This window comes from Monopterus albus, unplaced genomic scaffold (genome assembly GCF_001952655.1).
Source record: "Monopterus albus unplaced genomic scaffold, M_albus_1.0 scaffold122.1, whole genome shotgun sequence".
Classification (NCBI taxonomy): Eukaryota; Metazoa; Chordata; class Actinopteri; order Synbranchiformes; family Synbranchidae; genus Monopterus; species Monopterus albus.
In genome coordinates this window covers 846,426-863,542 of record NW_018128002.1, presented here as the reverse complement: position 1 = coordinate 863,542, position 17,117 = coordinate 846,426, and the positions used below count along the sequence as shown (strand labels likewise).

The 17,117-nt window shown below is 42.6% G+C and overlaps 1 protein-coding gene across 5 annotated transcripts in view; it reads right to left on the bottom strand.

The window, feature by feature from the left end:
* Window positions 1-17,117, bottom strand: part of ncanb (neurocan b) — a 193,811-nt gene that overhangs the window by 105,698 nt on the left and 70,996 nt on the right. For all 5 annotated transcript variants that reach the window (XM_020612265.1, XM_020612264.1, XM_020612267.1 and 2 more), the window contains exons 7-9: window positions 13,140-13,433; window positions 11,231-12,085; window positions 6,619-7,815 (exon numbers count right to left, since the gene is read on the bottom strand). In XM_020612265.1, coding sequence (XP_020467921.1) covers window positions 6,619-7,815; window positions 11,231-12,085; window positions 13,140-13,433 — 2,346 coding nt within the window. The remainder of the gene's footprint in view (window positions 1-6,618; window positions 7,816-11,230; window positions 12,086-13,139; window positions 13,434-17,117) is intronic.

The following is a 17,117-nucleotide window of genomic DNA, read 5'->3' as shown; positions in this document are numbered from 1 at the left end:
CCAATAGCACAGGATTCGATTCAGCAGCAACATTTGATAGAGAAAAATTGGTGGTGATAAACCATGAAAAGAATAAGAGAAACTCGGACACCAGAAGCAGATAGAAGGATGACAGATTAGGCCTTGGCTCTTTTTTTAAAAGGCATTGGCAAGGATCCTGCTGAGGCTGAGGATTGTAGAGGGGACAGATATCTTTAGCAATTGACTGCCTTGTGTTGTACCACACTGAGGAGTCCAAGAGGCTATCAAAACATTATGCCAGGGAGAGTCATAACAATGACCAGAGTAGTAATAAGAGACATAAAGCAAGGAAGATAGGGACCAAGGGAAACGGAAGAAAAACAGTAAAGCAGAGATTGAGGAGAGAGAGAAAGGAGGATAGAGTAAAAAAGATGGGAAACATGGGGAGGAAGAGGCAGGAAAATCAATAGACTGTTGCAACATCAAGAATTTGCCCTCTTGCTGTTTCAGAAGGGTTATCCAAGGATTCCAACAGCCAGCAGACAAACTGAACATCTATCCACATATCCATGCTGATAATGCCACCTCAGGCTGTCCCTGTCCCTATTTATCTCCTTCTTTCCCTCAAACATCCCCAAACACACAGACACACATTTCAACCAACTGGCTCTTCTCCTCCAAAGTGAACACTCTAATTTGGTTGAGGGCTGCCTGCTGCGTTATTGATGTTGCAAGAGGTTTGATCCATCTTGAGTCAGACACGAGGCTTTAGTCAAGATGGCTATAACTCAGAGGCATCCAGCTGCCTGTTTGCCAGAGTGCCAGACTGGCAGTGGTAATTTAAAGGCTGGACAGACAGTCAACATTATTGTATCCACTCGCCTTACTTCATCACCCCAAACAGCTGGGCGCCAGCACTCTCAAGCATTCGGTAAATTTCCACACTCACTGGAATGGAAACCACTTTTGTAAGTTTTTAAGTTTTATGGTGTTACAAACTTGAATAAATGCTATTGGTACAATATGGAAGTAAAGGTATGAGTAATGAGCTTAAAAAATAAATAAAATGAAATGTTTTTATTTTCTCACAGTGCTCACAGTGAAGGATTAAGACATATTTTGTGTGTGTGTTTGGGGGGTATGTATGTGATGGTGTGACATGTGGGATGGAGGATTTGCTACTGAGTAAGCTTGGCATACTGGTATACTGTATATTTAATTTTTTTATGTGTGTGTATGTCCACCCATCTGTGTGGGCTTCTCCGGAGGCCTAAGTAATGGGGAACTGGAAAAACTCAATGTGGAATTATTTACCAGTGTCTTATCACCATGATATATGGCTAAACAGGACACAGAGGGGCTGAGACTACTCTGATAACACACAATGAATATGGCAAAGGAAAACAGAAATGTAAAGAAAGAAAGAAGAAATGAAACAAAACAAATGAGGAGGAACAATGTGCTCTCTGGAGGCCCATGGGAATGTGTTAGTGTAGTCGCTGATCATTGATTAAACAGGTTTACGTACTCCTACCCACGGCACTGAAGGAGACACACTCACCTCTCTCCCTGTATTCCTCCTTCCCTGAGCTGTCTGTCCTCCTGCCCTTTCCCTCCTCTCTGTCTCTATCGCTCTGCTGTAATGGGCAGGCAACCACTGTAATTTTCTCTGTACTATAACTGACAACTACTAAAGGCCACACAGAGCGAACCTCATGTTTTTAATCACTCAGCTAGACCAGGGCCACTCAATCCATTCAAATGTTACCAGATCAGAAATACTAAGAAAGACAAACAATCACTCTTATCATGACTGTTTTCTTGGTATGTACTGAACAGTAGGATGATACTGTCAGTATGCAGACTACCATTCAGTATGAAGAAAGGAAGTGTCCTTAAGCCACTATTAAATAAGAAATGTCTTCTTAAATGTAATCAATTTGTTAAAAACAAACAGGATACAAGTTAAAATGTAATATGCCAGAGAGTACAGGGCTTGGGGTGGGCTGGACAATGCTTATATAATTCGGCAGGCTTTGACCTTTTATTCAGAATCAGAATCAGCTTTATTGGCCAGGTGTGACGGACACACGAGAAATTTGACTCTGGTACATCAGCTCTCAATGTGCAAACAGTAAACCAGCATAAGGCTGTATAATATAACAAAATAAGCAGTATTAACAGCAACAAACAGTGCAAACAATGCAGAATAAGCAGTATAAACAGACAGTAAACAATGCAGACAACAAAGGAATGTTCGTTGAAATGAGATAAATAGGAATAAGGGATAGAGTACTTAAAACTAGAGTCTGTATAATTTGTACAATGTATATTTACAGGTATTGCACTTAGGGTTATTGTCCAGTCATACTGTCATTGGTTAAGTGTTAAGAGTGATGGCCTGGGGGAAGAAACTGTCCCTGTGCCTGGTTGTCTTGGTGCACAGCGACCTGTAACGCTGTCCAGTGGGGAGGAGTTCAAACAGATTATGTCCAGGGTGTGAGGGGTCTGCAGTGATCCTCTCCACCCTCCTTTTGACCCATGAGATGTACAGGTCCTCCATGGAGGGCAGGCTCACACCAATGACCTTTTCGGCAGTCCTGACTGTCTGTTGAAGTCTGTACTTGTCCTGTTTGGTTGCTGAGCCAAACCAGACAGTGATGGAGGTGCAGAGAAAGGACTTGATGATTCCTCTGTAGAACTGTATCAGCAGCTCCTGGGGCAGGAAGTACATCCTCTGCTGTGCCTTCTTGATGATGGTCCTGATGTTGGATGCCCACTTCAGGTCCTGGGAGATAGTGGAGCCCAGGAACTTAAGGATAATCACCTTTATTGGCCAAGTATGGTACACACAAGGTATATATTTCTGGTACAGAACCAATGGCAGCCATCTGCGGGGCCAACTCAACCAATGGCTCCAACCATCAGGGGCGACGGGGGGATGATCCCGCTGTAGAACTGTATCAGCAGCTCCTGGGGCAGGTCGAGCTTCCTGAGCTGGCACAGGAAGTGCATCCTCTGCCGTGCCTTCTTGGTGATGGTCCTGATGTTGGACACCCATTTCATGTCCTGGGAGATAGTGGAGCCCAGGTACTTGAAGGACTTTACTGCTGATACAGTGTTGCCAAGTATGGTAAGTGGGGGTAAGGTGGGAGGGCTCTTCCTGAAGTCCACTGTCATCTCCACTGTTTTGAGCGTGTTCAGCTCCAGGCTGACTTGTCATTGTCTCGGATGAGACCAATGACCGTTGTGTCACCTGCAAACTTTAGGAGCTTGACAGAGGGGTCCTTCGAGATGCAGTCATTGGTGTAGAGTGAAAACAGCAGAGGGGAGAGCACACATCCTTAGGGGACACCTGTGCTTATTGTCCGGGTGCTAGATGTGATACCTGGGGAGTCAAGGTGTTACAGGATTTAATGCAGTGCCGTGTTCACTGCATCGTCCATTGACCTGTTTGCCTGGTAGGCGAACTGCAGAGGGTCTAGCAGGGGGTCTACGGTGTCCTTCAGGTGGGCCAACACCAATCTTTCAAAGGACTTCATAACTACAGATGTCAGGGCAACAGGTCTGTAGTTGTTCAGTCCAATGATGGAGGTTTTCTTGGGGACTGGAATGATGGTGGAATGTTTGAAGGGACACAGCTCCAGTGACTTGTTGAAGATAAGTGTGAAGATGGGGGCCAGCTGATCAGCGCACACTTTCAAGCAGGAGGGGGTCACACCATCTGGGCCTGGTGCCTTTCTGATCTTTTGTGTTTTAAAGAGGCCAGAGAATTGTCTGTGTGTAGAAATGAGAATTTTATGGAGGTGACCCATCTGTTTCCTTTTTCCTGTACATCTCAGGGTGTTTCCTCTTAAAAGTGAAGACAGGAAGCTAAGTTCGGGAATTGACATAAGACCCGAAAGGAGCTGTGAATAAAGAGAGGTAGAATGGACAGGAGAATGATGCGGCAGTAGTGTAGTGTGTGCGTTCGGGAAGAAAGACGAAAAGCAAGAACCCAGCTGGGAGAGGAACCGACCTGACTCTGGACTCTGACTGACTGTACTGTATGACCAAAAATGACTGACTGACTCTTTGACAATTCTCTTATCTAATACTTTTATTTATTTCTCTGCAGGGGTAGTGATTCTGTTCCCTATCTTTCAGACTGTTGAATTGCCTTGCAAATTATTGAACTGCTTAGAATTATTGCAATAATAAATAAACATTGGGATAATTTGCCTGAAGTAATTTAGTGCACATCAGACCTCAACGACCACAGAAGTATTCCGACACTGACTACATGGCAGGATGATGGTCAAATAGAAATGTGAAAAATAATGGATACACCACATAAAGCAAATTTGTGTTGATTTTGCTTTACATCATACACTAGAAAAGATCATCACACAAGTCCAGTGAGCAAGCAGGTAAAGAACGAGTATAACTATTCCAAAACATACAGTAATTAGAAGCAGTTTTAAATTATAAACCACTTGTCTTGTAAAGAGCTGCAGTGGGGTTGGAGCTGAGTCCAGCTGACACTGGGTGAGACAAGGGGGGTACACCCAGGACAGATCACCAGTCAATTATAAGGCTGACAAAGGCTATGAGGTGAGGTGGGACCTTTTTGTGTAATGTAAAAAGGTCTGATCTGACAAAAAAATTGGAATTAAACCTTAAGGCCTGTAATTTCAGTGTAGCCACAGAGACCAACATCCATGCACAGTCACACTTATGGACAGTTTTACTGTCTCTAATTAACCCTAACCTGCTTATCTTTGAACTGAAGGAAGAAGGTGGAGCACCTGGAGGAAACCCTCTCCACACAGAAAGGCCCAAGTTGGTTGGCAGGTTCGAACCAAGGCCATTCTTGCTGTGAGGCAACTGTACTAACCAGTGCACCACTGTGCTTTCCATGACAAATATTACTCTGTGAAATGCATTATAAAACCATTTCCTTTGACAGGATAAAATGGCAGTCTGAATGGGGGAAAATGTATTTCAAATAGGCTATAAAAGGTTGCATGTAAATGCAGCTACAATACCAAATTCCTAACAGCTCTGACCCCTCCATGTGAGTACATAAAGGTTTTTAAAATGCACTGAGCACAATGAGCAGGATCACTAATGAACCATATCATCATTTTCAAAGGATGAATCAGTGGCATTAGGTGAGCAGAAGCACACAATAAATACTTATAATAATAGTAATAGTAATCAATCAATAGTAATCCCCCAGAGACACATATTAAACATTAAGCAAAAACATTTTGTTTGGCAAATTTAGACAAGGAAGGAACAAGTAGCCTCAAGAATACAGAGTGTGTAAGTTACTATGTGGTTTTTTGCCACGGTAGCAGGTCCATTAACTATGAAAAGAAATCAATGTGAGTGAGCTGAGACAAACAGCATAAAGACAATTATTGCGAACAACAACGTCAGGGACAGAGTGTCAGAGAAGAAGGTTGAGCCAAACATGACAGAGAGAGCGAATGAACATGAACAAACTAGAAAATGAGAAAGGAGTCTAGATCACAGTCAATTATGAGTCTCATCTTGTAGTTTGTGTAGACATTGATTTGTTTGGGACAAGGATCTCTGCTCTCTTCTAAGTTCACCTAATAGCACTCACTCTGACCTGCTAATTACTTCACTAAGACCTAGTTGGTCTCACCTCAGTGGACCGCCTCGCCATGTGGAGTACTTGTTGTACCAAATTGGGGGAGAGGGAGAAGAAAAGAAAGAAGATGTGAGGAGAAAAATAAAGAACACGGCTAAATTAAGAATGCATGATGTAAGCCAGAGCAGCAGTGAGAGGGAAGATGTAGACTTGAACTGGCTATTTGACCTGCTGCACTGTTGTTAATAAGAAGTGTCTTACATTCAGTAATGCTTTGCCTGTCTTCTGATTACTGGTTCCCAGAAGAAGATACAAAGCTGCTGAGACAAACTATGAAAATACTGACAGCACACTGACATTAATCAAAAGTTAAAATCATTTGTGACATTAATTGCTGTTAATGTAATGTTAACATTACTTTCAGTTGGACATGTGTAGCTGTAAAAATGAATAAGCATGACAGTCAGCCAGCTAAATCTTCCTCTAGATGTTCATTATAGAAATATTATGTAGTGTTATCTTACAATTTAGCTTCTCCTCTCTAGCTGAACTCAGTGAACAGGATTTTAGTCAAAATGTGAGGGGACAACTTCAGAATCACTCACTGCTCTGCAGAGCTCAGTTGCATGGACAGTGTGTGTGTGAACAAATAAACAGCCTTCTCAGCTATCATGACAGATGAGTACAACACTTGTAGTCATGGCAATTGTACATTGTATAAATATTAAAAATGCAAGAAATGAAGTAGACATAAAATGTCTTTGGTCTTTATGTCTATAATAAAACAAAATATTTAAAAATAATGTATAAAATAATAGAAAAAAAAAGATTAAAGTAAAAAACTAATATACATTTTCATCACTAAAGCTAAATCAAAATCAGGTGTCAAATTTAACAGTGTAATATCCATCACCTCAGCGATGGCGATGACATGATTGATGTCTCTGGCTCTGACAGATAATGGAATAAATCACTACTGATGAGATAATCACTCATAATCATGCAGATAATAACAGTGCAGTTCATTCACTGGGAACACAGAGGGACTTACGTACCTGATGAGATGAGCCCGAAGGCCCAGCTGGGAACAAGGATGTCAAAAGGGTTGTCTGTGTCGTTGTTGTCTGTTGTCATCCGAGTTTTGTGTTCCTCTGGTTTTGAGCTTATGGCTTCAAAAGGTGTCCAACGACTTCCTACCATGAAGGACTCAGGCACTGCAGATTTGGATTCCATTTCTGTGGTGTCGACTTTGGAGCCTGACACAAGGGTGGTCAACTGAATGACACCTGTAGTCATTTGAGGTCCCTCACCTGGTGCTGGAGTGGCTCCGTCCTCCTGCAGGGTTGGTGTGCTTGTTGTTTTCCCCTGCTCTTCCTGAACCCATGAAATGGGAACAGATGTGGAGAAGCTGCCTGACGAATTCTGTGTGGTGGCCACTGTGTTGACTGGAAATGCACTTTGTGTGTCTCTGTTCGTCAGAAGTTCTGTGTTCACCTCAGCCGTTGCCAGCACCTCCATTGATGCTTCAGGTGTGGGGGTCACCACCTCCTTTCTGCTCATGCCTTTATTGTGCTTCATAAAAACAGGAGTGAAACCTGAATTTGAACTACTTTCTCCTCTGGTTGAGGAAGATGAGGAGAAGCTGTCAGTAGGCTGGTGGGTGTAGAGGATCTCTTCCCTGGCCTCCTCTGCTGTGTCTGACTTCTGGGAGCCCTGAGGTGGGGGGGGAGGCTGCTCCACGTGCTGCCACTGGGACAGAATGGTGTGCTTGGCCGCAGTCATAAGATCACTCTGGCTGAGTGAAGACTTTGTTTCTGGATTTGGTTTGACACTGCTGCTGCCCAAGTTATTGACTTTGAACCCAAACACACCAGGAAAGCTATTCCCTGTGCCGCTCCCATCAATCTCACTCTCCTTCCCTGAATCAGCTCTAGTAGCTAATGGAGTAATATCATCTTCTCCATCATGGTCCTTCCCCTCACCTGAATAGTTTTCTGGGTTTCCCTGTTGCAGGAAGGTGGGCAAGGTCATCACCATGAGGGGCCCTGCTTTGGCTTCCATAGATTCCCAGGTGGGATGTTTAGCCATATTAGCCACATTTCCAGTGGGGCCTAGTTTGGAGCCTTGCCAGGACTTGATGGCCCATGGAAAGGGACTGACTGGGGCAGGATCAAAGGAAATGCCTTCTCTGGAACCCAGAGGACTGGAAATGTTGACAGGTTCACCAGGTGGTGATCTTGATGCACTGATTTCTACAGGGAACAAAGAGACAGAAGAGACTGATTAATATAATTCCATTATAAGGGGAGGGCGTGGGTTTAATTTTATAGATGTAGAATTAGCAATTAAAACTTAAGCCTTGTTTCCATGGGTATTGACTGCTTTTAGTTTCAGTCAGTTGTGGACTGTGTCATTTGTTTTTATTGCATATGCTTTTTTTCTGTGCCTACACTGAAAACAGTGATAAGTTAACCAACTCATGTAGAAAGTGTGCCGAAACTTCACAAAAAAACAAGAAAGCATCTTTTGTGATTGTTTCTCAGATGGTTATGGAGCTGATTCAATAGGGGGTAAAACATTAAAATGGAACTGGGAGCTACAGTAAACTCAACTTTCTTGGATGTTTTTTGAAGTAAAGGGAAAGCAGCACTTTACTGTAATTAACTGTAAACTGGATATTGTGGGCTTCTTCCTTCACCACTGGAGCTGATCAGTGTAGCTACTATAGTTGCTGGAGTTTAAGGACAAAGATGGAGACCATTCCTTGTGAAAGCCCATAAACACACACAAACACACACACCAAAAAGGATGGAGGGATGTATACACAGTAATTTCACACTTCTCTTCTCTGACCCCATTTTCTTTTTCCTGAGGATTATTTTACCCAAAACAACCTCCTGCTGGAGTGCACTTGCCTGTGGTGAAAGAAGCCATGTAGAAAAACACAGGAGCACTTTCAGCACTACAATATAAGCAAATGAATTGCTTCACAACAAGCTCCTGTTTATTTAGATGATGTGGTCCACTGTACCTTATCAGCTTATGGCTTTAAACCACACTCTCTACACCATCAATAATTTATCCTGTCTGCATGTGTGAGTCGCTGCTGGTGTGTGTTTTTTTGAGGGCAGCAGTACAGTCGTGCTACAAGAGGCCTGTCTAGTGTCGCTAACGTCATCATCGCTCAGCTTGGTTTGGCTGTCCTCAGCTCAGTTAACATGTCTGACAAGTACAGCAATACAGCAGTGCTGTGAAACACAATCCAGCACAACAAATTACCATGAGAGGGAGAACATACACAAATATGTCCATGAATAAAATATTAAAATATATGTAAATTATCCAGAAGGTCAGATATTGCTTTATGCCTAGGTGAGGCTTTCCATTACAGCCATGTAGACCAGCGTAATTAACCTATTACTAATCCAAGTAGCTAATTTACATAACTAAACAGATTAATCTAGTGTGATCATCTATGCAATGACCTATGTAATAAATAAAATGAGAAAATTAGACAAAGGTTTGGCTGATTTCATGGGGTTATTTAGAGCATGGCTAGAGTTCAGCTCTGCCCCCGTGAATCTGTTTGGTGCAAGGCTTGGTGGAAAAACCAAAACTCAACACCAAAAAACTGCAGAACATCCTTATGATTAACCCTATTGAGACAGTAATTATGTGCTTCCAGTGTCAGTGCTTCTGACATGTTGACTCCCCTTCAATGGAGTAAACAGGTTAAGAGAATCTCTTAGGCAGACATGATATTACAATAAAATGGAGACTGACAATGAGACAGACAGAGAAAGAGAGAGATGAAAGTGGCACCAATGCCCCTCAGCCCATCTGCAATAATGGTGTCTAATAAAAATGATTGAGGAGTTAGTGCAAAGCCGTGTGACTCATATAAGGAGCATATACCTACACTGAGTGTCAACATAAAGACCCCACTGTCTTCTCTCACATAAATTTGGTCTCTGGGGTTGAGGAACCAGGCTAACATATGGAGCTTATTAAAATGTACTTTAACTGGAGGGAGCTGACTACACTATAGGAGCTTAAGAAAATAACACTTCATTCAATAAAATGTTGATTTGTAGGGAGAGTAACAGAAGCTATTGCTTTATATTCAGAGATCTTCAAATTTCAAAAATAGATTCATTACTGATTCAGATTTAAATTCTATGTTAGATGTACTGTTGCACTGCAAAGCTTTGCATTCCTCTCAATCATAGAGGCAGCATGACACCATTGATTACTAAGGAGATCAAAGAGATTGCCTGCGGTGTTAATTCATCTCACTGATGCTAGTTTAAGAAGAGATATCAGTTGGGCATTTTTCTATCATGGCAACATTAAAGAAAATGACCCTGCCTCCATCTTTCCTTTCCTTTGTCTATGCATCCCCCTCTTGCTCTTTGCTGTTAGTGATCATTACCGCCTACCTTGCTACCTTGAGAGAGCCGAGGCCTGGCTGTTAGAGACATGCTGTAGACAGAGGGGGGAGTGAAAAACAGCACAGCGCAGCCTCAGCCTTAATTGGATAGGGCTGTGAATAATGCATGTGGAATAAAGCTTTGATTTTCATTGATATCTCGAGGGGTGGGGGGGCATCGGATTTCACGTAGCACAGCAGTGAGTATTTATATTAATAAACCTGACAATTGCTAGGTGAAAAGAGCCTAGCACCTTTATTGAACCATTCCTCTGGCTGTCTGTGGGAGACTGTTACTCTTACTTTTTACCCTCTCCCTTTATTTGATGCCAAGGAAGCATTATTTGTAGTGGCCATTAAAATAAATGCTGCCTTCTTCCACTCTGGCCATGACAGGCATTGTCTTTGGTTTCTATATGGTACATGTTTTTTACTGAGCTGTAATTTGGCATTACTGTAGGTGCCCTGCTCCGGTAGTTACTGGTCCAGAAAAGCCACTTCTCTAATCTTCAGTCTAATCTTAGCCTTGAAATTATAAACCAGAAAAAGCAATGTGGGGTTTTCAAGAACACATGAGTTGACAACAGTAACCAGGTGACTTTTTGTACCCTCAGGTGTGTTGTATCGCATCATTCCTGAGGCTAGTTCACTCTGGTGTGGATGTTAACCATCTGACAGGGCCTCCAGGTTCTTCAGCACTCAGCACACACACACTCAGAGACTAACAGTAAATGGTCTTATACTTGTATAGCACTTTTCTATGCTTTACAGCACACTCAAAGCACTTTCACACTACTTTGGCCATTCACCCATTCGCACTCTCAAACGCTCACACATTCACACACCGGTGTTGTCACCGGGAGCAACTGGGCATGTTGACTGGATAAACCGGGAATCAAACCGCTAATGATCAAGTTGCTTTGTTTTTCTTGTTTTTCTTTTCAGTGGGTAGAGCATTTGTCTCCCAATCGGACGGTTGAAGGTTTGAATCTCGGTGTCTGCATTCCACATGTCAAAGTGTCCTTGGGCAAGACACTGAACCCCCAAGTTGCCCCTGATGGTTAATGCCATTGATTGAGTTGATGCTGCAGATGGCTGCCTCGGTTCGGTTCCTTACTGGAAACAAATTCCTTGTGTGTAACATACTTGGCCAAATAAAGGTGATTATCCTTATCCTTCAACCATTTAATGTGTTCTTTAAAACTAATACAAGTCAACTAAGATTGTTGGACTCTTACTGTTAACAGTGGATGGAGAGTTGTAAACAGCTGTGCTGGCAGCTTGGTCTCCTGGCTCGGTGCTGGTGTCACTTTGCTCTGTGTTTTGGACTGCAGGCACTAATTGAATCAGTGGCATGACCTCTTTCTCTTGCTCAGACAGACCTTCCTCTGGACTCTGTAGTCCACTGGTAGGAGCCCTGAAGGAAAAATGACCATTCCTGTGGTCCATGATAGCATTGTCCCTGCTGCCCTTGTTTTCACTGAATTTGAGTACACTCAGATTTCTGCTGGATGCTTCTCCCTGTGTCTGGTTCTCTCCTGCTTTTCTCTCAGGCACTACAAGTCCCTCTGTCTCTTCTTCCTCCTCACCTTTAGTCCAGTACTTAAAAGGCCTCATCAGAGTCTTGACAAACTGAGCCAGCACACTGTTACTGGTCTGAGACTGGGGAGTGGAAGAAGCTATTGAAGATAATGTTGGGGTGTCAGATCCAAAGTAACTGCCATCTTCTTCCTCATGTGCTGAACCTCCTTGGCCCTCCTGGCTTTCGAGGTTAGAAAGGCCTAAGGTGATGCTACTTTTTGGGTCATCAGTGGCCTGCTGACTGCCACTTCTAGGTCCACCCTGCTTTTCATTCCAGTCCATATCAGGCATCAAGTGGATGACTACATACTCTTCAGAGATCTCAGAGGAGTTGCTGATTCCAGCAAAGGGGTGCTCTCCTGTGTAGTCCAAGTTGACCAGGCCAGTCCAGGTGGAGGTCTTGAAAAAAGGGGTGCTACGCTGGGCTTCAGTGAATGAGGAGACAGCCTCTGCTGCTGGTCTGATGGTCTGGTACAAAGCCTGTGCAGCCTGGACCCCTGCTGGTTGATGGGCTGCAACACACAAAAACCACATTTCACAAAAGAGCAAGTATATGGTTTTTCTCTTGCATAACAGCAGTAAACCAAATATTTCTGCCAAAACAAGATAAGGAGCAGGCTGCACTCTGCTGGACTGACAAAGTTTTATAACATGTCTCTGATTTTTTTGTTACAAAAATCTAATAATTTTTAAATGAACAACCAAACATATATTGCATTCATGCTTTATTATTATGACTGCACTGACAGTATTATTTACATGAACCAGCTGTATGTTGATAAACAAAACACATTATCTTTATCTACTTTTAACTATCAGAAAGTCATTTGTTTGAAATATTAATGCAAATATGCACACAACACTGCTGGTGCACAGCGATTCATCTATCAGCTATTTGTTTTGACAGATACACTGCTGCTCTGCTCCCATGCTGTTTTTGTTTACTTAAAATGATTGGGTTATGCAGATGTTTTGCTTCAATGAAAATTTCAAAAGCTGACATAGTGAAAGATGAAAATGTCCTTTCCTTTTTTTCTGTGTGGGAATACAATGTTCACACATCACTCTAGTCTAATAGAATCAATGCAAGCTCACTAGACAAAAATATCCTCTAGATGCAAAATCATAGGTTTGCTGTATTATGAAACGTGCAATCAGTGAACAGACTAATGTGGTATAAAGTCAGCCCAATGTGAAGATGAAACTATCTTATTCCTGTCTCATTTGGTGCATTATAAAAGAGCAAGGTCAGACACAAAAGCACTGCAAACTCCAGTTGGGCTTATTTATGTCCTACTCTCTCCCTTTCAACTTCACTTTCCCCCTTCCCTCTTTCTCTCTCTCTCTGTCATGTAGACTTCACTACACACAACATATAAGCCCTCACATCTACCAGAGGGGATACAAATGTCACACAGTCTCTTCGCACCTATTTTATGTGTGACATAAACATCTCATGCTAATAAAAAAACAAGAATGGAAAGTGAGGCCAGACCACACTGTTGTTGCCATGGCAATTACCACAATAATGATACATTAAGTTTGTCGCCATGGAGTTTGCAGTACCTCTGTAGCAGTAGGCATCAAACAGGGCTGTGGTGTCCGGGAAGCCAGTGCGGTTGGGGTTGCTATAGACGGTTCGCACTCCAGGATCATCGCCGCCGCAGTTCTTCCGTGGGACATTGATGGGGTAGCGTACACTGCCATCGGCCAGCCAGCCGGGGTCACACTGGTCCAGGCCAATTTGCCAGGCAAGGTATAGCTGCCCGACAGTAGCCAGCTGAGCTCCCAGTGAGTGGCAGTGGGTTGAGGCTGTGGCCAAACTCAGCTTCTCTGGCACTGTGGTGTGGAAGACATTACCTAAGGGGAGCAGGAGAAGGGAAGAAGAATGACAAGGAGCTGAATTTACTATGTTACAGAGCAGGGTTGATAAGCCTGAAGGCATTTTTGTCTTCAGAATAAGTTTTTGTTCAGATTACTTGTGAGTATTTATATTAATAAGACTGACAACTGCTAGGTGTAAAGTGCCTAGCACCTTTATTGAACCATTCCTCTGGCTGTCTGTGGGAGACTGTCTTACTTTTTACCCTCTCACTTTATTTGATGCCAAAGATGTGTTATTTGTAGTGGCCATTAAAATAAAAGCCACCTTCTTCCACCCAAGGCTGTGACAGATTTTGTCCTGGGTTTCTATATGGTACATGTTATTTTACTGAAATTTGGCATTACTGTAGGTGCATTGATCTGGTAGTTATTGGTCCAGAAACCTCAAGCGAAAAGCCACTCCCCTAATCTTCAGCCTCATGTTAGCCTTGAAATTATAAATTATAAAAAATGTTTTGGCGTTTTCAAGAACACATGAGCAGTAACCAGGTGACCTGTGGTACCCTCAGGTGTGTTGTACTGCACCATTCCTGATGGTAGTTCACTCTGCTGTGGATGTTAACCGTCTGTCAAGACCTCCAGGTTCTTCAGCACTCAGCACACACACACACACACACTGACACATAGAGACTAACAGTGGATCCTTATATTTGCCAGGACTCCCCCAGAGCATTTCTCTGTGTGTCTCAGCACAGATTCCCTAAACTTCCATCCATGTCTGGTCAAGTTGCTTTGTTTTTCTTTAAATGTGTAATGTATTCTCTAAAATTAACACATCAACTTTTCAGTCTGTTCAGTTATTTTATTATTTATCATGGCTGCTTTCATGTATTGTATGCCTATGTGTATTTATAGCACCTGAATTTGGTGAGAGATCGGTTTTCTATAAGGACAGATGGTGTGTCATGACACGGGCCAGCTTTGTTTGACTATATTCATATCTATAGCCACAAAATGAGAACTAGTTTACTTATGTTATTTGAAAATAGCCTTTCTAATTTCTTACACATAAATTATTCACAGTAAATTCTGGCAGATCACCTGTGGAATTGAGGGTTTATTTTAAGTTGGTGTAGCTGTTAAAACACGTGGGTACCTGTTCTCACGCTTCCAAACCTAAATGGTGTAAGGCAAATTGCAGTGCACCTGAATTTGTGATAAACGTAGTCTGAACAGGTCTTAATGCTAATGTAATTTTGGCACAGAAAATGCACTGTGCTGCCTAATCAGCATAAACGTGGCTTAAGCACCATCTTGCCTCCCACCTCAGTGTAAACATATTCATTCATGACAGGAAAATGCCAAACACACTAATGCTAAAACAAAAAAGACTTGCACTCAAGGAAACTACATAAAGACTATGATTGAAGCTATGCTGGCTTTGTGCTGGCAAGAAAATAGAGCCCTATGTCTGTTTTTTGTTGCATGTGAATACAAGTCTGTTATAGTTTCTTTTACTTTACAAGCAATGAATTCAAGCCATCATTTACTGTATATCTCCTAAGTCAACTTTGTCAAAGCAATAAGAAGAGGAAACCTAAAGCAGAGGGATGAAAGGAAAATTTTACTTGTTATACATAACAATGCAGTTTTTATTTTTTGCCTAAAATACTTTTAAGAACATCAGTGATTAAAAGTGCAGACTATATAAAGGCCATTCTTTGAATTCAAGGCAGTTGCAAAGACTGCTACACACAACAGAAGTGACTGAAGGAGATGAGGAAAAGGAGAAGCTGAAAAAGGTGGGGATAAAATAATAATTTAGCAAATAGCTCAAGATGAACACTACAGTATTTCTGCATGGCACACATAAAATTATATGATCAGATGATCCTTGGTGGCTCAATGTGTGATGAAAAACATACGAGATGCAGGAGTGGACAGCAAGAATAAAGAGAGGAAAACAGAAGAAGAAAGTTTGATATGAGGATCTAGGAGATTTATGCCTAAAATAAAAAATGTTTTTCCTGATTTAGTCAACTGAAATGGAGAGGTGAAACGTAAGTAGTGAATATGCAAACAAAATCAAATGAGAAGGAAGCTGATTGGGATTATTGTATGTGAGAAGTGATGTGTCCGAAGCAGTGCTAGAAGATATCTGATATACAGTAGCACTCTAAGCAGAGATGCCCAGACTTCCCTCTCTCCAGACACTTCCTCCAGCTCCTCTGGGGGAATGCTAAGGTGTTCCCAGGCCAGCCGAGAGACATAGACCCTCCAGCGTGTCCTAGGTCTTCCCCGGGGTCTCCTCCCGGTGGGACATGCCTGGGACATGCCTCCCTAGGAAGGAGCCCAGGAGGCATCCAAAACAGATGCCCAAGCCACCTCACCTGGCTCCTCTCAATGTGGAGGAGCAGTGATTCTACTCTGAGCTCCTGAGTGACTGAGCTCCTCACCCTATCTCTAACGGTGTGCCCAGCCACCCTGCGGAGAAAGCTCATTTTGACCACCTGTATCCGGGATCTTACCCTTTTGGTCATGATCCAAAGCTTATGACCACAGGTGAGAGTCGGAACTACCAGTAAATCAAGAGCTTCACCTTACAGCTCAGCTCCTTCTTCACCATGACGGACCAATACATCAACTGCAATACTGCAGAAGCTGCACCGATCCACCTGTCAGTCTCCCGTTCCATCCTTCCCTCACTCGTGAGCAAGACACCAAGATACTTGAACACCTCCACTTGAGGCAGGAGCTGTCCACCAACCTGAAGGGAACAAGCCACCCTTTTCCGACTGAGAACCATGGCCTCAGACATGGAGGTGCTGATTCTCATCTCAGCTGCTTCACACTAGGCTGCAAACCGCCCCAATACACGCTGAAGGTCTTGGTTTGATGTAGTGTTGCTTTCATCAATGAAAATTATGACTAAATATCATCGTCAATGAACCTTTATCGCGTGACGAAAACGAGACGAGACGCAACAAAAATGCTGGTCGTGTGACGATGACTATAACTAAAAAGGAGACTAAATGTGGTTCACAAAATAAAGACTATGCCAAAATGTCTCTTCATTTTCGTTGACCAAAACGAGACGAAACGAAATGTTATAACGTTATTTCGTCACGTTTAGTCGCGTTATTATTATTATTTTGCAGTATTTCTGTTTCCTGTGTCCTGTACTACTAGGTACTTATACTATATTGACTGGGTTAAATAGAATTGCATTACTAAAAAGAGACTAAAATACAATTTTCATTGACTAAAACTAGACTAGAATGTCATCAGTTTTCATAGACTAAAACTAGATGAAAATAGTAATGGATAATTCTGACTAAAATGAGACTAAAATGTCATCAGTTTTTGTCGACTAAAACTAGACTAGACTAAAAAGAGTATGAACGTGACTAAAACTAATAAAAACTAAAATGACAGCTTCACACAAAGACTAGACTAAAACTAAAGTTAAAACAGGCCGCCAAAAACAACTCTAGTTTGATGGAGCCAACAGGAGAATGTCATCTACGAAAAGCAGAGATGAGATCCTGTGGTCCCCAAACTGGTTCCTCCACAGAACCAGTGACAAAGGGCAGCCCTGCCAGAGTCCAACATGCACTGGAAACAAGTCTGATTTACTGTCGGCAATGTGAACTAAGCTCCTGCTCCGGTTGTACAGGGACCGGACAGCCCTTAGCAAAGGGCCCCGGACCCTGTACTCTC